Source organism: Gracilinanus agilis, chromosome 5, assembly GCF_016433145.1.
Source record: "Gracilinanus agilis isolate LMUSP501 chromosome 5, AgileGrace, whole genome shotgun sequence".
NCBI classification, from domain to species: Eukaryota; Metazoa; Chordata; class Mammalia; order Didelphimorphia; family Didelphidae; genus Gracilinanus; species Gracilinanus agilis.
The window spans coordinates 8,262,378-8,284,417 of NC_058134.1; the positions used below are offsets into that span (position 1 = coordinate 8,262,378).

A 22,040-nucleotide genomic window follows, 5' to 3' on the forward strand; every position below is an offset into this window, starting at 1 on the left:
CACTCCACATGCTGATTAAAACATGGACTTTCAGAAGAACTGAACAATTGATGACTAGAAATAGGACACAGAGGTGTGGTGATATCAGAGGTTCCCTGGAAAGCCCCTGAGGAATAACCACATAAAAAGAGAAAATAAGAATATTAGTCCATGGAGGTCTTGGCAGTTCTTAGCTGTGAAGTCTCCCAGATTAGAACCCAAATTATTTCTGCTCTCACATCAAAGTGTAGTTCTTTTCTAGGGTTCAATCCAGATAGTTCTAAAGGAAAAGACCAAGACTAGGACACCCAAACAGCTACAATGTGACCACTCTGGCACCTTGAGATCACAAAGGATTCATTTTGGCCCAGTCCAGACCCATCTAGGGCTAACCAAAATGGACATCTCTCAAGGCTTTCAAAATCCAGAGGCCTTTTCCTCTTGAAAATCATTTCCTATGTAACTCTGGAAGGAAGGTATCACTTTTTCTGTGTTCAAGAATGACAGAAAACCAAGATTAATCAGGAGAGATTTTTATAATTTATTTTTTTGGTGGCAAGAATTGGGCAATGCCTATAAAGAAGTTATTTTATCTTTATTAAATTTCAATAGTCAGAATCAACTTCCAGGTAATCACTTAATGGAAAACACAAAATTAAAGCAATTGTTAGGGTCACATGAGAAGCAGAGATGGCAGGGGATGCCACAGTCACACTAACGACATTGGAATGCCACTAGGGACGTTTCCTTCTCATTCCTCTCCCTTCAAGGTTCATGACTCCAGTTCAGAAGTTAAGCCAGATGTCATCACTCAAGGCTTTCACCGTCCTCTCGGACCCTAACCTAGGAAACAAAGAAAGAAGTATTTGGAAGAGAAAAAGCAGAATTCGGAAACACATCCAAAAGCCCCATCAGCACAAAGATATTCAGAGAATTGTCTGCTTTGCTAATTTATGAATATGGTGACAAAAGACTTAACACCATTTATTCTTAAATTAGTCTTTATAAGAAAGACTTGGCCTGGAACTATTCACTTGACAGAACCTAATAGTTGTCCAGATCTTATGAAGACCCCTGGGAAAGGCCCTCCAAATTCATAGTATCTGGGTAGTAGTTATGCAGTTTTCAATTTAATGAATTTTTCTCATATTTAAGCAAATAGCAAGGTCTGAACTGCATAGAAAGAAGCCCTAATTGGAGGTTTTAGGATAGCTTCAGCAATATGGAGAAATAAGTTAGGGAAAAACCATGATAATCTGCTAAGGGAAAACAAGAGAGGCAGATAGAGGGACAGAGATAGAGAAGAGAGACAGCCAGAAACAGGATGTTCACGGTCCATGTTCTCCCCGTACATCATGCGACGAGCAGCTGCCCAGTGAGCTCGGCATTCCGGTCCTTGATGAGAGACGTGATGATGCTGGCACCCTGCCTGACGTTTTCTTGTAGCTGTTGTGGATTATCCTGGAAACAACAACAACAAAAATTAAGGAGTTTTTACAAATATCCAGCGGGTCGTGAAAAGATGCTTCCTGTTGCCTCCGGATGCAACATGAAGAAACTGCTAACCCAGTTTGAAAGATCAAAGGAGAAAACAGCAAAGCACTCTACAAACTGGAAAAGTGCCACAGAGACACTAGATAGGTATTCATGTTGGTGCTCTTGTTAAAGACATGCTCCAATTTGATGGCCAGGCCTTCTGCTCCTGAGCTCAGCCTCTGGTCTCTAGCTGGCCTCTACCACCTCAAGCCCCTTCTGCTTCAAGGGGCTGCCCAGGCTGGGGTCCTCTGAAAAGATCTCGCCTGACTAATGAGCTCACCATGTTCTGGAGAGGAGAGGGTCATCCCCGACCCAAAATGACATACCAGCTGGCTCACTCCTAAAGGGCATTTTCCTTTTAGATCCAAATTTTTGGCTCAATGACGGGTAAATATTTTAGCAATGATGCACAGCTCCTCTTGTCTCTCTCAATGTCTTCTAACAGGAGCCTTGGCTGAGTGTAGGTGTGAGCAATATGAGGATTTTGGGGGAAGTCAGGTTGAATACAAGTTTTTGGCCTGAGTTACCTCACAAGCTGCCAGAATTGGGAGAAAGCCTTCAGGGGGCACCTAAAGGAACTGTCCTCTCCAGCTTCTTGGAAGGTCATTGATGCTGCTCTCTGGGAAGCAACTGGAGTTGACTGAGCTGGGAGAAAAAGACTTAGGAAAGCCTTTGTGCAAATTTGGATTTGTTGTTATTTGGGGAGCAAGTCAGGAACTCTGGTTTAAGAAAGAAAACAAAAATGGTAGGAAATGGGTTGGAGGGAAGTTTGGTTCTGCAGGAGGACCCTGGCGTTGGGATCCAGAAGGACAGAGTGGGAGTGATGCCTCTGAGACAGGCTCTGTGACCCAAGATGACCAAGCTCTCTGGGCTGCAGGAGACTCTCTAAGGTTGTGCACTGTGGAGAAGGTACCAACTGGGATAGGCAGAGGGAATTTCTTTGACCAATGAAATCCACAGACTCATATTTCTCCTTCTTGGCTAGTTTGTGATGATGACATATTAGAAAAAATAAATACATTTTAGACATCAGTCTAGAACACTGAGTCGCTCTAGGGGAGGGGATTCACTGTCCTAAAGCTCACAAGCCCACTGATCCCCAGTTTCTGGTGTCCTTGCCCTTCTCAAACTGCTATTTAATTTACTTGTATGTCTGCTGAATATCCATCCTCCCCCCTTAAAAAAAATAGAAGATCCTTGAGGACAAACCAAACCTTGTCTGGTTTCTGTTTCTCTGACCTATACAGAGCAGTATTTAAATGTCTTGAATTTCAGAACCTGTTTTCTAAGAGGAGGACATTCTGAAAACAGAACCTGTTTTCCAGGGGGAGAAGGAAAGAAGGAAAGGAAGGAAGGAGGAAAAGGAAAGGGGAAGGAAGGAGAAAATCCCCATGACCCCATACACTTGGATAATGCTGCAAAGGGTGTGATTTCTATCCAGAACCCTGCTCAGGCACCTCTCTGATTAAAGAATTGGGTCCACCAACACTTGGGCTGAGATGGCAAGACAAAAATGAGCCCACGTGCCCTTGCCTTGTCCGAGTGATTCATTTTTGGATGTGAAAGCCTCCTGCAAAACCTCTTTCTTTGGCCAGTAATGAAAGGATTTGGGTTTAATTGTCTAAAGAGATGATTAAAGGAGCATTTGCTCAGTTACAGCTCCCATTGGGAGTTCTGCCTGAACAAAGGGCAAAGAAGAGCCTCGGGTAGTTCTCTCTCTGCAAGTGTGTGCCCTGGAAAAGAGCGCCAGGAGATAAGTCCAGAGAAGGAAAAAAGAAAAGTGAAAACAATCCATCTGCTTCCGGCAGGAGGAAATCGCCTTTAAGGACGCGTGTGGCTCCTGGGAGGGTGAGTGGCTGAGGTGCCCCAATGGCCTCATCTTGAAGTGATGGATCCCTAACTGGGATACGCCCAAGGGCAGGAGATCTCAGTTAATGGGGTCAATGACTTTCACTGGAATTCTAGATGATGACATATCCCAGGCTCCGAGCAGATCTGGGAAACTGAGAAGGGCAAAAGGTCCAATTCTATTGGATAAAGCTATTCAGTCTCTATAAAGTTATCCAGGAGGGGCTGACTCTTCTAGTCCAGAGGCTTGTGTGGCTTCAAGGAGGGCCACAAAAAACACTAAACACCAAAGAGATGTCTTGGTGCCCAGGAAAGAACAATTGCTAACTACAGGATGCAAATCCTCACTCCAACAGTTTTAACTGTTTGATGTTGGCCAAGTTGCTGCCCCTTTCTGGCCTTCAGTCCCCCTCCTCTAAGTGTAGGTAGATAGGTGGTACAGGGTACTTAACTTGGAGTCAGGAAGACCTGAGTTCAGATCCTGCCTTAGATGCTTAGTAACTGTGCCTTAGATGCCTTAGATGCTTAGTAACTGTGTTACTCTTAGCAAGCCGCTACACCTCTGTCTGCCTCAGTTTCCTCATTGAGGAAATGGAAATAATAACAGCACCTTTATCCTAGGGTTTCTGTTTGGATCAAATGAAGTGTATACGTGGAAAAAGATGAAATGCCACAGAAGGTTCAGGAGATTGCTGTACACAGTAACAGCAGTAATATATGAGGATCAGCAGTGAATGACAACTGCTATCAGCAATGCAAAGAGACTCAGGACAGAAAGGAGCAGAGTCTGAATGCAGATTGAAGTCTACCATTTTTCACCTTATTTCCTTTATGAGTTAGAAGTGATCTGGATCTTCTTTCTCAACATGAACCTATGTTATATTACCTGCTGTTTCAGGGAGGGAGAGAATGTGGGTTAGAAAGTATCAGAAGAGGATCATTAAAAGTTCTATCTATGTGTAATTTGGAAAAGAAAACTGTAATGAAAAATTAAAAGCAAAACCCCCCAAAACAAAAAACAAATCCAACAGCATTTTCCTACCCAAACTCTCCAGTTTTTGTCCTGTGGGTTGCCTCTCTCCCCACTCCTGGATGGTTTTTCTATTCCTGTTTTCGAGTTACCTCATTCTCTGCTGATTTTCCTCGTACCTTTCTGAGTGCTTACAGGGTGGCTCGCTCTCTCTGTCTCTCTGTCTCTGTCTCTCTGTCTCTCTCTGTCTGTCTCTCTCTCAGTTTCTTTTGCTAGATCTTTACCCATCAGGCCTCAGCCCTGAGCCACCTCTCCTACTCTCTGACCTTTGGTGCTCCCATCTATTACTATGGATTCGCTGATCACTTTCCATGCAAGCGGCTCCCAAATCTGCAAATCTGTCCTTCATCTTCCTCATAGACTTCAGTTCTGCCTCTCTAACTGCTTGCTGGACATAATGACGACTTGGGTCTCCTTCCCGCAAGATAAGATTCTAAAATGGAGTCTGCCTTTCTCCCCAGTGTCCCCATTTCTGCTGAAGGCATCGCCATCGTCGCAGTCCAGTTCACAGCTTCGGTGACTTTGTTGACTCTTCTCTTTTCCTCACACGCAATCAGCGGCCACGACCTACAGCTCGTCCTTCCTTCGCATCTCTAACCACATGGCTCTAGCCCCGTGCAGCTCCTCATCACTCACCCACACTAGAGTCATCGCCTCCTGACTTTTGTTCTTTTCCATTAGTATGTTTGTCTTCAATGAAATCAACTGACAAACAGTGAGTAAGTGCTCTGTGTGCCAGGCACTGTGCTAACACTGGAGAAAGAAGCAAAAGCAAAAAGGATCCCTGCCTGAGAGAACCTTCTATTCCAATGGAAACAACCACATGTAAATAAATGGGGACATCCAAGATACAAAATGAGGACAGCTGCCAAAATAATCCTCCTGCTCCATAGGTCTTGGCCAAGGAAATGGCAGAGCACTCCAGGACCTTTGCCAAGAAAACCCTCAATGTGGTCCTGAAAAAGGACTGAACAAGACCTTCATAGCTCTGACTGGGTCAATTCACTGCTCTAAAACCTTCAGTGACTCCCAGTGAACTCTGATAAAATACTAACTTCTCCTCCAAACCCAGGATCCAACCTGACAATTCAACCATATTTTGTACCTCTGCCCTTCAGGAACTCTATATTCAAATGCCTCTGAACTGTGATTGTTCCCTCCCTGACTGCGATGTCCAATCTCTCACCCTTCACGTCTGGATGGAATGCCACTCACTTTAGTCTCCTGGCTAGCAGGACCTGCATCTTCCTTCAAGGATCAACGCAGGGGCCACCTCCCCTTTGGACCCTTCCCAATAATAATCCGAGGTGCCAACGCTGAAGTCAGGGATTTGCTCTTCGTTTCTGTATCCCAGTGCCCAGCACAAGATCTGGCACCCAGAGCATGCCTACCAACTGTTTCTTTGCTAATGGATTATCTGTGTACAATTGCCCTCCCCTAGCTGAATGGAAGTTCCTTGAAGACAGCTACAATTTAATTTTTGCCTTTCTGTCACCACATTGCACAGTCACTGGCACGGAGGACAGAGTGCCAGGCTCAGGAAGATCTCGGTTCAAATCTGGCTCAAACACTTAGTAGCCATGTGCTCCTAGGTAAGTCATTAATATACTGTTTGCCTCAGTTTCCTCATCTGTTAAATAAGGGTAACAATAGCATCTACCTCATAAAGCTGGGGTGAGGCTCAAATGAGATAATAATTGTTAAGCACTTAGCACAGTGCCTGGTACGTAGCAAGTGCCACATAAATATTAGCTATTAGTATTACTTCAGAAATATTTGCTTAATTGAACATCATGGCAAAGAACCACAGTTCCCCACGGAACAATGCTCTGACAATATTGCCAGCAAAGGATAATGAAGTTCCCGAATGCCCACGCTGGCTTCCGTGTAAGAGAAGTTCATTGCCTTCCCCGCCGACTGGGTATATGCACGTGTGTGGATGCATGAGCACGGATGCACACCTACCCATACACTGCTCGGCTGGACCGAGCTTCCCAAACACCAGCTCTGACACTTGGGCATCACGGTGTGGCCATGGCACGTATTAACTTTGCAAAATAAGGCTTCGCTCGTATTCTAAACATTGGTTTTCCCTCTAACTCCGTCCCATTCTAGGTCTTACCTTACAGCTTTGTAGGAAACAATCCATCAATTTCATGAGGACTTAAATTATTGGAGAAATCCATTTGAAATCTTTGAGGTTTTACAATCAGCAACCCCGAGTTCAAATTATTCGCCAGCCTTTACTTCTTTTCTCGGTTATATATAAATTATGGTAACAAAGATTATTTTGCCAAACAACAGTAAGACAAAAGCTTACACAGTCAAATGAAGTGAGTTGCCAGAAGAAAAACAAAACCAACCATTGTAGTACAGAAATCTCTAGAATGAGCAAAGTCCCATGACCCAACTTGCCCCACATCTCTCCAAGATTTCAAGCCGCATCAGAAGGACTGCAAATCACAGCTCTTCTCAGAGAATATTTCTCTTTGTTAAACCCTCAAAGTCTGCACAAAGAAATAATAGTTATAATTTGAATGTTCCAGACTTCAGTAAAGAATCCAAACAACAACCATTCCCAAGGCCGTTCTTGGTCGGGGCTGATTTAGAGGTCAGCATCCCATATCATGGGAATCTGATTACAAGTAACACCCCCCCTGCACCCCCTCTAGCCTTCCCCCTTCCCTATCCCTTTACAAATCTTGGACACTGAATGGAGGGAACAATCGCTCATTAGGTGCTGAATGACTTCGAAGGGGGGATTTTTAACAAGATGAGAAGGAAGTCAATCAAAACAAATGTGAGGAAAGTTCCTTTTGATCATCTAAAGCTCAATCCTGTCTCGCTTAACATTCTTCAATTTAAAATCAAAGTATGAATTAGGTCCAAAAATCTATTACACTTGACAATGTATTGCCTCCAGGAATGGGATAGACTCAATTCCATCTCATTGAACAGACATTTCTCAAGGGATCAACGAGAGAAAATCACTTCTGACGGAGGGGGCTGGGACGCACAAACACAAATGAATACAGTGTGCCAGGATCATTCCTGTCCTCAGGGAGTTGGCATTCTAACAGGGTCAAAAATATTACATTTGGATGACAAAGGTAGGGAATGTGGACCAGAACGATGACATGAAATACTATTCATGATGATAATTATTGATAGAATCATTAGAATAAATATCAACAATGTTATCAATTCATGAGCATTTCTAAGCATTTACTAGGTGTCAGACACTCTGCTAAATAAAGGCAAAAGACCTGCCCTCGGAGAACTCACCTTCTAATGGGAGAAGGCAGGGACAAGGCAAACATAGCTGTAATGATGGACATTTATGTCTAAATATACACAGTTACATACAGACATATAGCGTGGATATACATACAAATATGCATCTATATTGGTAATGGAGGGTCTCCTCAGGCAGAAGGCTTTGTTGGAGAGGGAAGAGGGCACTGATCTTGGGGAAAAGCTCTTGCATTTGTCTTAGGGTGGCTAATGAGGAGGTGGATATAGCTAAGGGAATTAGGTGGAATCTGTGTAGCAATTCCCTGCTCACACACTGTAGCCACTAATACTGTGAGACTACTGGGGGTCCCCTCAGGAAACGGGGTACCCAAGGAAGATGTGCCATGCCTCAAAGGTTAGAGGGAAGGCTTCCTCACAGGCTGGAGTAAGTGGTGGCCCGGTTCATGGCTGCTCAGAACCAGGGTTCACCTAGTCTGCACCTTAGGGGGTGGTCTGGCTTAAAGATGGACCCCAGCCAGGTAAAGCTGTAGCACTCCTTCCCTTAACAGTTTCTTGAATAAATTGGAATGCTAACTGACTTTAAGATGTTTAATGAAGATATCTGAATGTTGAGTAAAGGTGGTAGATTAGGTAGTGGTCAGGGGATGCAGGTAGCCCTAAAGCTTAACCCCTTCAGGTCCTTCAACTAATATCACTAATCAGTCTGTCAATAATTGATAAGGGTCTCTGTAAGGCAAGGTTCAAGGAAAGTGGGGGTTCAGGGATCTGCTCCCAGATGGAGTCCAGAAATCCCCCAAAACAGGAAGGCACAGTCTTGGACTGTGGTGATATCTAGTTGACAGTGAACAAAGTATCAGATCTTCGGAATCTCTCAAGGATAGCCTTCAGGTTGCTCGTTTCTCCTTCATCCCTCATGGAGCTCTTACCCCCAAAGAATCTCTTCTTTGCAAGATCCTTCCCAGAAGTCCCTCTGCTCCTTCAACTGCCCTTTGGTCTCATGCTCCCATTCCGACATTCCATTTATACCCCCCCCCCCCCAAGAATCTTCCTCTTTTGCCTCCATCTTACATTAGAAAGGAAATATTACTTCCATAGAAGCTGGCATTTCTCTTAATCTCCAAATTCTCCTTCTTACCACACCCACCATGGGATATTTAAAACAACGACAATCAAACTAGAGCTCCCCGAGAGCAGGTGCTGTCTCATACATTAGCCCCAGTGAGAGAGATATCCCTAGAAGATGGCAATCTGGATGTCCCCCAAATGTTCTCAATGCAGAGCAGCTGAAGGAGTGCTGGAAAGAGATCCCTCTCACCAACTCTCCTCTCCCGCCTTCTCAACTGCTCTGTCTTCTTGGAGCTCATAGTGCTCCATCAGAAAAACTCTTCTCTAAATGCTACAGAACTCCAGGAGCCCAGATGAAACAGTTGTGCCTGGACCACAAGGGAATTTGTGGCGGGGAAGCAGGATGAGCTAATGGAGAGAAGGCTCCTTCCATTGAAATATCTGCTTCTCCAAACAGCACTATGGAGACTCAAGGACTTCTCTATACTATGGATGAATAGAGCTAATGAAGGAAGGGGGCTTTACCTCTGGGGAGATCAGGAATCTAAAGAAAAATGTTCTCACTGTGCATTACCCCTCTAGATTACAGAGGACCCACGACATTGTTCTAGGAGCCATCTGTGGGAAAGACGATTTTCGGAGAGATGCTTTTAAAGTTTCCATAAGGACTTGGCTTACAAGACACTCACTTTTCCTGTAATTCTTTCAGTCAATCTTGGGTGGACCAAGGTAGTCAAAGGCCTCAGATCTGTCCATATTTCTCTCATAACACAAAAATGTGGAATCTCAGAGGCTATGCCCAAAAGCTGTCTGACAACAGCTTTCTATTGTGGGAGTCCCACCTCAGAGGACATTTCACCAAGGCTGATGATGCTGATGAAAATCATCAAGAAACCGTGGGAAGTAAAGCATGAGGTTGCATTGTGAGCCTGAGATTTCCCAATCAATCTTCAATTCAATAAACATTTCTGAAGCCTTTTGATGTGCCAAGCACAGGGCTAGGCACATACATACAAAGATAAAAATGAAGTGGTCACTGCCTTCCAGGAGCCTCCACTCTATGGGTGGAAAAAGCATGCAAACAAACAGGCAAACAGAAAACACGCTCACAATAAATACAATTATTTTGGGTGTGGGGGAGGATTGACCTGCCTCCTTGTCCCCAAAGAGCTCCCAGGCTAAAGACCTGTCCCTGGTCTTGCGGGATCACACATATTTTCATCAAGTGAGCCTGTTGGTTCTCTTCTCTCACTAGCCTCAGCTCAGAACCATGCTTCCCAAGTGCCCAGCACATAGTGGGTGCTTAATAAATGTTGATTGATTGATTTTCAAGAGAGATCTGTTTGCATCACAGTCCACTGGATGATTTTAATAAAAACAGCCATCTTTTTCTTACGTTATGTAAGAGTTGACTATGATTACTGCATTTTAATCCTTTTTCCTTATAAAATCACGAGTCCTGGACTCTGGAAAGTTGCACCTTGCAAAGGCAGAACTTTGGGAAAAGTACAACAAAAACCATCAGTTTTGAGCCAGGAAGAAAAGGGTCGGGTCTTTTACTCTTGAGGAGGGGTGATGAGGGAGACAGGCAGCAGGGAGCCGGCAGTGGCTAGGAAGGGTTTCATGGCCCCCAGAGTGAGACCGGACCTTCCATCACTGTTCCGTTGGCATCCGTCCTCCTCTATGGGGCTCAGGGAGAAAGAGCTGAGGGACAAGAGTCCTCTGGCCAGTATCTGTGTCTATTCTGGGCTCAAGTTGGACGTCCAGCCAGGGGCAGACAGTCTAGCCACCAGGGATGACGTGCACTTCATCTTGTTCCCTCACTCTCCTTCTTAGAATCAACACTATGTGATGGTTCCAAGGCAGAAGAGTGGTAAGGGCTGGGCAATGTGAATTAAGTCACACAGCTGGGAAGAGTCTGAAGCCAGATTTGAACCCAGGACCTCCCACACTCAGGCCTGGCTCTCTATCTACTCAGCCACCTACATGGCCCTTCGTGATTCTGATATCCTCAATGCAGTCATCCCTCTGAAAGCTTTTCATTGCATTAAGCCAGCAAAAACCAATTATTGGGTTTGGGGACGTCTATTTAAAATGAAATTTTTAGAGGCGATTGTGAGCAAGTTTGGCCCGTGACGGTGGCCCCATTCCCACTGTGCTCTGCTTGAGGTTTCCAGGTGATTTGGGGCTCAGTGTTTGTAACAGTGAATCAATTATCTGTGGATCCACTCGAAAGAGAGAGCTTTAGTCAGAACTCTCGCCAGCAGGACATCCCTTGCTAAGTATCTGGTAGGGGACAAATGTGTCCATCTGGGAGTGCTATGAATGCTTTCTAACCACTTCCCTGTGAATCTGCACTGTTCACCATGTCTGGGTCTCCTAAAGATAATCCTTCCCTAATGTCTGGTGAAGAGTCTTCGGCTGAATTGTCATCATTGGAAACTCCCATTTCCACACAGATCTGCAGGATACGCGGGCATTTCTCTGTCTTCCCAGTGTAGGCTGGGTTCAGGTGGTGGCTGCCCTTCGGGGTCTCCTTTGATTCCCCTCCTGACCTCAGCTGTTCCCTAGACTCCACCTTTGCTTTCCTACGGAGGGTTCTGGTTTGAACCTTTCCTGGGGAGATGAAGTGACGTCTCCTTGTCTCACGGGCTTTTCTCTAGGTTGTTTATCATTTTATCACACATGCTAAAACACTGATCCATGCTCTTCCTGATGTGGGGCAAGGAGGCAGTCACTCAGGTCTCTCTGGGTGCCTCAGGAGGAAGAAACCTCTGTGGTCATGATACTGTAAAGATTTTGGATGGGATATTTTCCAACCGTGTTGTCGTTTGTTTTTCACTTCCAAAAATGCATATTCAGACTGTGATTGCCAGGATAGCATACTAGAGCTGGAGTCACAAAGACTTGGAGTTTGGATCTGGCTTCAGAACTTTCCTTGAAATCTGTTTGATGGTTTTGCTGAGAGGAGACGGAGGCGTTTGTAAGTATTGCTATCATCCACTGGTTCAACATGTCATCCATATTCAAGATCAAGGCTGTAAGTCTCATTCCTTCATTGGAGGACATGAAGAATTTCATATTTATCAAGTCCAAATGACATTCCAATAGCAATGGAGGAAGTTATGTTATTCAGAGCTCTGTCCTCCTTCAAATTCTTGTTTGTTTACTTGCCTGAGTACGTGTTACCTTCTGCAAATGGCCTCCTATGGGAAATTGTGACCTGGAGCAAATCGCTTTATCTGAGCCTCAGTTTCCCCCCATCTAAAAGGGGAAAAATACAATTTCCTGTGATGTCTACCTTTGGGAGTTGTTATAACATTCTGTCCCAACATTTAGACTGGGCTCCCCACTTGGAACACATTTGGGTCCATTTATCTTTTGCTCATCCTTCAAGGTTAAGCACGAGTCTCACTTTCTCTATGACTCTTTCCTTTGGCTGTTCCAACCCACTGGGACTTCACCTTCCCATCAAGTCATTCACACCCTCCCACCCTCACTCATTCATTAATCATTCAACAAACATTTAAAGAATCACTAGCTGGGTACAGAACACGGGCTTATGTGCGAGGTGAAAGACAACATAGAGAATCAAACAGTCTCTGTCTCCATGGAGTTTACAGTCCAAGAGAAAGCATAACACTGACCAAATATACCACTTTATTTGCCACTTTTGTATACACTAATTTGTAATCACTCTAAGGGATTGACCGCAAGGTCATTTCACTTTTTTGTGTGAATAGGTATTGCTTCTCTGGCTTGATGAGATGATGAGTCATGGCGGAAAGAGCAAGAATTGGAGTCAGTGGGCATGTGGTTGGTTGAATGCCATCTCTACTATTTATTACCTGTGAGATCTTGGGCAAGTCACTTATATCTTCTTTGGTCTTGGTTTTCTTATCTGTACACTGAAGGAACTTAAAAGTGATAAAACCTACTGATCCTCTATTTTTGGCCTAGAAAAACTCACAGAGGGGCCACAATAGGCATCTTCAAGTATCTGAACAACTGTGTAGGGTGGCAGGACTCCTTTTGTTTTGTTTGGCATAGGAGAATGAGCAGCAGCTAGAGAGAAAGTGGCAAAGGGGCAACTTTGCAGTTGAAGTCAAGAAAAGTTGCTAATAATTATACCCAACAAGGTCATAAGAATGGACATGGAGAAATGATGATTAATCAGGGAAAAAAAAGAAGAAGGCTGCAGGCTCTAAGGGACTCTAAGTTAAATTAGCACCAACAGAAGGAAAGAGCGGACAAGTTTTGGGCAACCACCAGCCAAGAAAGTAGATGTGACTTTGGGCTACATTACCTGATGCCTAACACCCAGGAAAAAGGAGGTGGCAGTCTTGTTCTACTTTATGCCAAGCAGATTAACAACAATCCCTTTTACATGAACTTCAGGCACATTCCAGCTAATGGCTGTTCCTTCAGCCCTGTCTTTATCCTGCTCTCTCTCATCTCCTCTCCCATACCCAGAATCACATCCTCATTCCCTTCACGCTGCCCCTACTTCCATCTTGGAAATCCTTCTCTTTAAGGGTCAACTCAAGGTCCATCTCTACCATGAAGCCTTCCTTAGTAAATGAGTTCTCCATGACACCCATGTAATCTTGTGCATCTCTCTGTGACTCATAGAACCTCTTTCTATGAGCTATTTTTGTTTCCTCCCCTGATTGCATGCATGTTCTTTGGGATTAAGGTTTCAGGCTTCAGCCACCTTTGTATCCCCCATGCCTTAACACTCAGTTGGCACTTAATAAATGTCTCTTGACTGAAGAGGGCAGCACACACAAGAATAGATTGCCCAGTGAAGAACTATTGTGAATAGAGACGGTCTGGATTCAGAGGACATCAAAACTAGGTTTATCAAGAAAAGATTCCTAGAGACTCTGAGGAGGAGGTCAGAGAGCCATGCTTGAGTGCTGAATGGCCAGAGGGATGCAGAAAGATCTGGAAGTGGGAGAAGAGACAGTGGGGACAAGAGAAGAACATGGAGACATCCCGGCTGTTCAGATCTTGTTTCCATTCAATTGCAGGACATTAAATAAGGCAGGCTACACAAAAGCAGCAGGTGCCAGTTCTCCCAGGCTTTGTTTGGGGTAATAAGGAGGGAAGCTCCATTTACAAAGGAACTGAATGAAACTCCTTCATGCCAAGGTCTACCTTAGGAATGGAAATTATGTTTACAGTGATTTCCTGAAATCTCTCAGAAACACTCATCCAAGCAAATGCACCTCCTAAATGCCTCATTTGATTTAGACCCATTATTATGTGGTTGTTTTCTCCCCTCCTTCGTTAAGACCAAATGTGAGGAGTGTCTCAACTCGTTGGTCTTTGGACAGAAAATGCACATTAGGAATGCCAACAGTTTAACAGTTAAATTAATGAAAGTGGTGTGATTCTTAGTGTGGAATTTTAAAAGATGCTTATTTTGTTATGGGATCATAGATGAATAGTGGGATGTGATCTTTCAGTTCATCTGGTCTAATTCTCCATTTTACAGATAAAACTAAAGCTTAGAGGAGTTAAGTGACTTGCTTAGGGTGAATATATGTCATATATATATATACATATATATATGTCACATTTTTAGTAGCTAACATTTGTAGAGCAAAGCAGTTTACAAATATTTCATTTTTTCCTCAAAAAAATCTTGGGAGACAGAGATAGGTACTAGGCACTGAGTGGTGGCCAGAGGGATGCAGGAAGGTCTGGAAGTGGGAGATGAAGAAAAGATAATAGGGACAAGGGAAAAACATGGAGACCTCCTAGGGGCACTGATCTTGTTGATTATTATGTGTGTGTATATACATAATCTAGAAAATATATTTCTATATATACACACATAACTGTCTATCGATAGTGTTCTAAAGGTCTATAGAGATGGGGTATAAGGAGTGATATCACTCTCACATTTAACGGGGTGATAAGCCTCAGTCCCCATCCATAAAAGTGGGATAACAAAGAAGGTTCTTGCCTTCCTCCTGGAGAACCTTTAAGGATCAAATGAACGCATGTAAATACTATTACTATTGTGGCTAAAGGGTGCTCTGTGGATGTAATACTATTATTGTATTTACAAAGTCCATATATGTTTTATAACGTCAACATAAACTAAGAGAATTCAATTTCTAGAGTGATTGATACCATATACCCTAGCTGAAAGAATGGGCCACCAGTGATAGCTGAATTTAAACACTAGGAAAAATACAAACACAAGCCTTTCCTACTGCACACTAATGGGCTCCAAACAAGCTCTGCAGAGCAGATGTAGTAGAAATAAAACAAATATTTATTAAGCCAAAAAGTGATTTTCTCTCTGAGTTTATATTTTCGTATAAATAAATACATTGCAGAGGGAGGTTGGAGAGCTTGTCAATTATAGGAAACACTAAGCCATCAAATGCTAACTCGCTAGGGACCACAAACACTCAGTGTCGAGCTACGAAAGCAAAAATGAAAATAAAAATTTAAATCCAAACATACATTGATTTGTTGGTCAGAGTGGGGTTGGTTTGGCAAGATCTAGGAGGAGGAGGATCTGTTTTACATTGGGAAATGATGAATGTTTGCTTTCTCTGCCTCCATATTTTCATCAAGGTATTGGGCATAGACCTAAGTAATATTCAATTTTCAATCCAGCAACATAACAAAGTGAAAATGAGTTTAAAATCAAGCAAGCAGCACATTTGGGATATCCTATGGGCCCCTGCAAACCCTACAAAGTATATGGCAAGGCTCTTTCCATTCTGTCAGTTTAAAGTTTAATTCTCTAGTATCCTGGACATTTTAATTTCATAAAGAATAGTTTAGTAGAGTGCAGACCAGAGAGGAGTGACCTCATCTCTCCCCAGATTATATCACATTGGAAGGACTGAAAACTTCCAAACTTCCAGAGCTCTCTCTGAAAACAGCAAGGAGAAAAAGCCTGATGCTTGAGGCAGAGTCCCTCCTTCCTACCCCAAATTCTGGGAACAGAGCCCAACATTAACATAAAGTTCAAAATCAAGGAATAGGGTGGGGAAATAAACAAACCACACAAAAAAGAACCTGACCATAAAACTCTACTGTGGTGAAAGGAAAGATCAAGACACAAATTCAGAAAAAGACAGTGAAGTCAAAACAGCTACAAGCAAGGCATTCAGAGGGGGAAAAGTAAATTGATCACAAGCGCAACATGAATTCCTCAAAGAAATAAAAATATTTCCAGAATCAGAGTGGTAGAAGGAAAACTAGGTAAAGAAATGAAAGCAAAAGAAGAAAATTATGAAAAGATAATTCGTGTCTTGGTAAAAAGAGGCACAAAACATACTGAAGAAAATAACAAAATAAAAAACACAATTGGCCAAAAGGAAAAGAGTTTAAAATTCACTGATGAAAATAATTCCTGAAAAGCAGAATTGACCAAATGGAAAAGGAAGTACGACAGGTCACTGAAGAAAACAATTACTTAAAAATTAGAACTGGGCAAGTAGAATTTATACACCATGAAATATCAAAAAAATCAAAGTCAAAAGAATGAAAAAATAGAAGAAAATACGAAATACATCATTAAAAACAAACCAACTTAGAAAAATAAATTGACAAGAATTAATTTTTAATTGAAGGACTTTTAGATTATCTGAAAGTATTGATGAAAGAAATAGACTACACATGATATTTCAAGAAATTATCAAGGAAAACTGTCCTGACTTCCTAGATCCAGAGGGTAAAATAAAAATGGAAAGAATATACCAATCACCATATGAAAGAGATCTCAAAATGAAAACTCCCAAAAATATTATAGCTAAATTCCAAAATTTCCAGGTCAAAGGGAAAATACTTAAAGCAGCAAGAAAGAAAACATTCAAATACTGTGGAGCCAGAATCAGGATCTCATAAGATTTAGCAGCAACCACATTAAAGAGAGGGCTTATAATATGATATTCCAAAAGGCAAAAGAGCTGGGATTATAGTGAGGAATTACCTATCTAGCAAAAAATAAGTGTAATTCCACAAGGAGGAAAAAAGGATATTTAATGAAATAGAAGTCTTTTGAGCATTCCTGATGAAAAGACAAGAGCTGAGAGAATTTTACTTAACATATAACACTCAAGAAAAGCATAAAAAAGAAAGATCTGGAAAGATTTATATGAACTCATACAAAGTGAAGTGAGCAGAACCAGAACATTGTACATAACAGAAATAAAAATGATTAACTGTAAAAGACTTAGCTACTCTGAACAAGACAATGATTCAAGACAATTACAAAGGACCCATGATGAAAAATACCTTCATAAAGAGAAATGATTCAGATTGAAGCAACTTTTTAAAAACTTTCCTTATTTTTATTGTTTTTTTATTTTGTGTTTTCTTTTGTAACACAGCTAATATGTAAATATGTTTGTATGACCTCACATGTATAATCAAAACCAAAGTGCTTGCCTTCTTAAGGAGGGGAGAAGAGTGGAAGGAAGAGAAAACTAATCTAATATCATCCCCCACCGTGTGTGTGTGTGTGTGTGTGTGTGTGTGTGTGTGTGTGTGTGTGTGAAAACTTGGAACTCAAAAAGTATTTTAGATGATTGTTAAAAATATTTTTACATTATTGGGAAATATTAAATAAAATAAAATTTTAATTTAAATGTTTTATAGAAAGTCAAATGAGGAAAGGCTTCATACACCCTTTTTCCTTGTAAAGTGTTTGTTTGTTCTGATTGGACACTGACATCCTTCCCTAAGGCTGTGGATGACTGAAATGCCAGCAGAGAGCTTAGAAGATTTCTGGAGAGCAAATATTCTCCTTGATTATAGACAAAAATGCAAATGAAAAGAATCTCAGAGATGAGGTTGAATAATCCAGTGCTCAAACATGAGACCAAAGGCAAGGGAGAAAAGGCTGCATGACAACAAATAGAAGATGGGAAGAAAAGGGTCGTCAACCATAGCCATAGTTAGTAGAACTCACGACTCCCCACTACTTTCCAGGATAGGGCTGGACAACCCCATCCCAGAGAGAAAAGTGTAGCCCTCTGGGTCTTCATCAAACTGGGAATTCCTGAACCATTTGCTCTTTTAAAACTATTATTGGGGGCAGTTGGGTAGCTCAGTGGATTGAGAGCCAGGCCTAGAGACGGGAGGTCCTGGGTTCAAACCCAGCCTCCGACACTTCCCAGCTGTGTGACCCTGGGCAAGTCATTTGACCCCCATGGCCCACCCTTACCACTCTTCCACCTATAAGCCAATACACAGAAGTTAAGGGTTTAAAATTAAAAAAAAACTATTATTATTATTATTGCTTGTATCATTATTGATATCATGATTGCTGTTATCCTTATTATTAGTAGACATTCTGATGAATAAATTCTTACCACCAAACAAAGAGCTTTATTCATAAGTGCATCAAAACTAATCTAGACCTTCAGAGTCTTTTGGAGATTCTGGGGAAATTGATGTAAGTGAAACAGACAGACAGACAGATGGATAGACAGACACACACACAGGTGGGACGGGCAATATCTTAAAAAGACATACATTCCAACTCCACTTTATGTGAGTTCTTTTGAGCTACATTTTGTGTCTGGGAGTGGAACAGTAGGGCAGGGCTGTTAGGCTATTAGGAAAGGCTCTAGGGGTTGTTCATGCACCAGATAATCAAGGCTGGAGAAACATCAAAACTTGGGTAATTATTTTCCTTGTCAAGTGACACTCTCTGTGTACATCCTTTTAGAGCAGGTTCCCCTTTTTCCATTAACTCTATTCTCTGTAGGAGGAAGAAAGTGGGTTTTTTCAGCAGTAACTGTATAAACTTGTCCATGAGAACAGCTTAGATTTCTAGTTTTGGACTAGAAATGCTTTAGGCTCCTGGGCCTCCTTTACTTTTTAGGGGAGACCTCATTTGAACCTTTCAGGTAACCTTGGGATCTTTGGGATCCCCATGCATGACTCCCAAAGGCTGATGATGGGACCGTGCCTGGAAAAAGAAGGGGTCCTGGAAGCAAGATGTCCCTTTATATGTCATTCTGAATACAATCAATGAACAGAGAGGCGTGCCCTGCTCTGTTCCACCTATATAACAGGGAGACAAGAAGAGCTATTCTGTAGTTAGCAGGAAAGGAGTTAGTATGAGCTTTTCCAAAGCCAAGTTTCATGAAGATATCTATGGTGACCAGATCAGAAGAAAAGAGACTTTGGTTACAGTATGTGGGTCCTACGTGAGAGAGATACCACATCTAGACCTGTAGTATCAAAGAATAATGAGAGTCTGCAGCCTTTTTAAAGACCTTCAGGGAAAGTTCACAGACCTCAGCAACCAACTCATTGTGTATGAATAAATGCATCCATAAATTATGGGTTGGAATGAACCTAGGAGATTATCGTCTCATATATAGGGGGATGGGACATAGAATTGGTCAGGATCCCATTGACCAACTGATCCATCACTCCTTCCCTCAATCTCTCCCCAAGCCCAATGAATAAAATCAGAAATAGGAGGACTAGGAGATAGCCACGTGTTAACATATTAAAGAAAATGCAAAGATATATCTATATCCTTTTACTCTTCTCTTAGATATGAAGAAGGATTTTTTTTTCTCTTTGAAGGACTTGGAAAGTGGCTCTCCCTTGGCTGGCAGAAGAATAACCACACTTGTAGGGACTTCTGAAATGATTGTTTGATAGGTCTGCACATGGTCAACGCAGCAGAATCTGAAGACGGTTACCTGTGCTTGTCTAGTGGAGAGCCAGCTACGGAGGGAGAACCCAGCCCATGAAAGAAGATGCCTTTTTGCCTTTCTCTTTGTGTCTCTACCACAGGCTATCAAGATTGAGAGAGAGATCTTCTCCCTCCTCTCTTCTCCTCAGTGGCCACTTTGCATGGAACTTCTACCTTTGTAGAGTACTACACATCTATCAGGGAGCAGACAATTAGGAGAGGCAGCTCTGTGGAGTCACCCCTGGAAACTGAGAAAAGGATGAACATGGATTTAAGACTTAGCCCTGAGAGCTGGGAGTTAAACTGTGGAAAGGCAGAAGCCCAAGGAGTCCAGCTAAGTAACCTTACCTCTGATACAGAAGCAAGGGAGAAAGGCCAACCATTATCCCCTCTTAAGGGGTAGAGTTTTCCTTCATCACTAGCTCTACTCTAGACTGCCAGGCAGCAGTCATCATCCAGGAAACTCTACTTCCTTGACTGGGTTAAGGACTTCCAAGAGAGCCTGTAGAAGGCCACAAGAAGTACAGCCAATTTTTGCCAGTCAAAGATGAGTCTCCCTCCATTGCCAATTAGGAAAGCTTCACACTTGGTGAAGGGGTAATGGGGCAAAATCTAATCTCTGCCCTTAGTTTAACACTGTGGTAATACCCTGGGGGTCTGTTACACTTATGGGAACTTTTTCTCTATGATTGCATCAACTGGGCTGAAGCGGAAATCAATTGTTCATGGCTATATTGACCAGTTCCCTAGAAATGAGGGAGGGGAGGTGGCCTGTCCAAAGAGGGGGGGCAGATTTGACACTGTGCTGGTGCTGCCCTTCCAGCACTCCAGATTCATTTCCTTTTGCCTTGTGCCATGCTTCCCTATGTATGTATACTGATAGAAGGGAAGGCCTTGAGGGTAGGCAGGGCCTGGAACATTTTCCTCCGAGTTCCTAGGGCTTCGTACATAGTGGATGCTTTTCTAAAGTTTGCATTGGATGGTATTGGATCTTTACAATGACCCTGCCAGGGCAGTTGCTGTTCCTGTTCCCCTTTTGCAGGTGAAAAGACTGAGGCTGAGAAAATTTAAGTGACTTGCCCAGATACACATATCTAACAAGAGACCGAGGCAGGATTCTACCTCGAGTTTTCTTGACTCCTCATGCTGTGGAGAGGCAAATGCTAGCAGAGAGAACCCAAAGTGAGTGGCCACAAGCCTCCATGGACACCTCAGCTGTTGGCAGCCAGCAGATCGTAAAGTCTCGTCACACTCTGAGCCACATCATAAATGTCACTGGATTGTGATGAGACAAAATCCAGAGCATCCAAGCCGTCTGCATTTCCATACCATGCAGACAACTGATGCTTACTCAAGTGGGGACAGTGTGACCTGCAGCTACGGCTTCCAGGGCTAACTCTTTATACTTCAAGGGGAAGAAAAAATGCCTGACAAACTTTGAAAAAGAAAACAAAAACTCCAAAGTCTCTCGGGCACCGAATCTGATCTTCCCAAACAAGATTCAAATTCTCAAAGTATAAACAAAACCAGAAACATGCGAATTACATTTCACTTAATACACAAGTAAACAAGCCTTCTTCTGGAAGCCGCCAATCCGCTCTCCTGCCAAGAGGCGCAAGACATGCTCAGCCACGGAATTCCTGAAATGGCATCTCATATGCCGCCTTCCCATCCAACCTCCCCGCCCCATTCCCTCTTCAAGGCAAGATGGGCCAGGCCAAGGAGATGGCCCTGCCCCCACATCCAAAATAGGGAGAGTCTCAAACGAGGGATAAACAGAAGGCAGAGACTTTTAACTCGAAGCTGGCTCCAAATCCCAATGTTTCCAGTTATAAAAAACCGTTTCTGTGCCCCAGCACTCCACAGACTCCAGGGCCAGTTATAAAATCTTACGGCTTGTTTGAAAGTAGCTTGTTTTCTTTCATGTAACCCAATGGAATTGGCTAGAACATAAAAGCGTCAACTGAATGATTCAACCAGACAGTAATCACCCACAGATTGGAAGATAACATGACAGGAACATAACAGGCAAGATGGGATAAATTCTAAATGACTGGACCCAAAATGGTGACAAGGATGCTTTCAAGCTCTCTAAGACGAAAGGCACAAAAAGAACTCCATCGCTAAGGTGGAGACAATGGTTCCACCATGGCCCGCTTCTCAGGACTGATGTGAGAAAAGGGTTTAGTAAGCTAGGATGGCCATAATGAGCCTTAATTACTCCTGATCCATCCGGTCCACTTTAAAAACCTTCCCTAATCACTAGTTCTTGAGCATTGTAGACAGTTTTTTCCTCACATCCCAGATACATCTCCCTTGCCTTCCTGTGTGACTGTAGGACAACAGTCCTGGACACATCTTGGGCCAACCAGTCCCATCTGCCCAAATACCCTGGTCCTTAGCAGGGTCCATGGACTAATCTCCCGAGAGAGACCACACACCCTGAACTCATTCTCAGCCTGTGTCTTTCTCATCCATGTTTTCTTTGAGAAGGATTACATGAACTCATCCAAACAGAAAAGATATGAATCTATTTCAGAGCGCACAGATGACCCAATCCAACCCTTACATTTCTGAGAAACCAAGGGCCAGGTTCAGATCGCCAAATCTTTTGGGTTTGTCAGCCATCTAAACCTT

The 22,040-nt window shown here is 42.9% G+C and overlaps 1 protein-coding gene across 2 annotated transcripts in view; it reads right to left on the minus strand.

Annotated features, from left to right (window-relative positions):
- Window positions 1-496: 496 nt before the first annotated feature.
- CRPPA (CDP-L-ribitol pyrophosphorylase A) overlaps window positions 497-22,040 on the minus strand; it is a 279,130-nt gene continuing 257,586 nt past the window's right edge. For both annotated transcript variants that reach the window (XM_044677768.1, XM_044677767.1), the window contains 2 exons: window positions 1,332-1,440; window positions 497-822 (listed from right to left, as the gene is read on the minus strand). In XM_044677768.1, the coding sequence (XP_044533703.1) occupies window positions 1,333-1,440 (108 nt within the window). In that variant the 3' untranslated portion in view covers window positions 497-822; window position 1,332. The remainder of the gene's footprint in view (window positions 823-1,331; window positions 1,441-22,040) is intronic.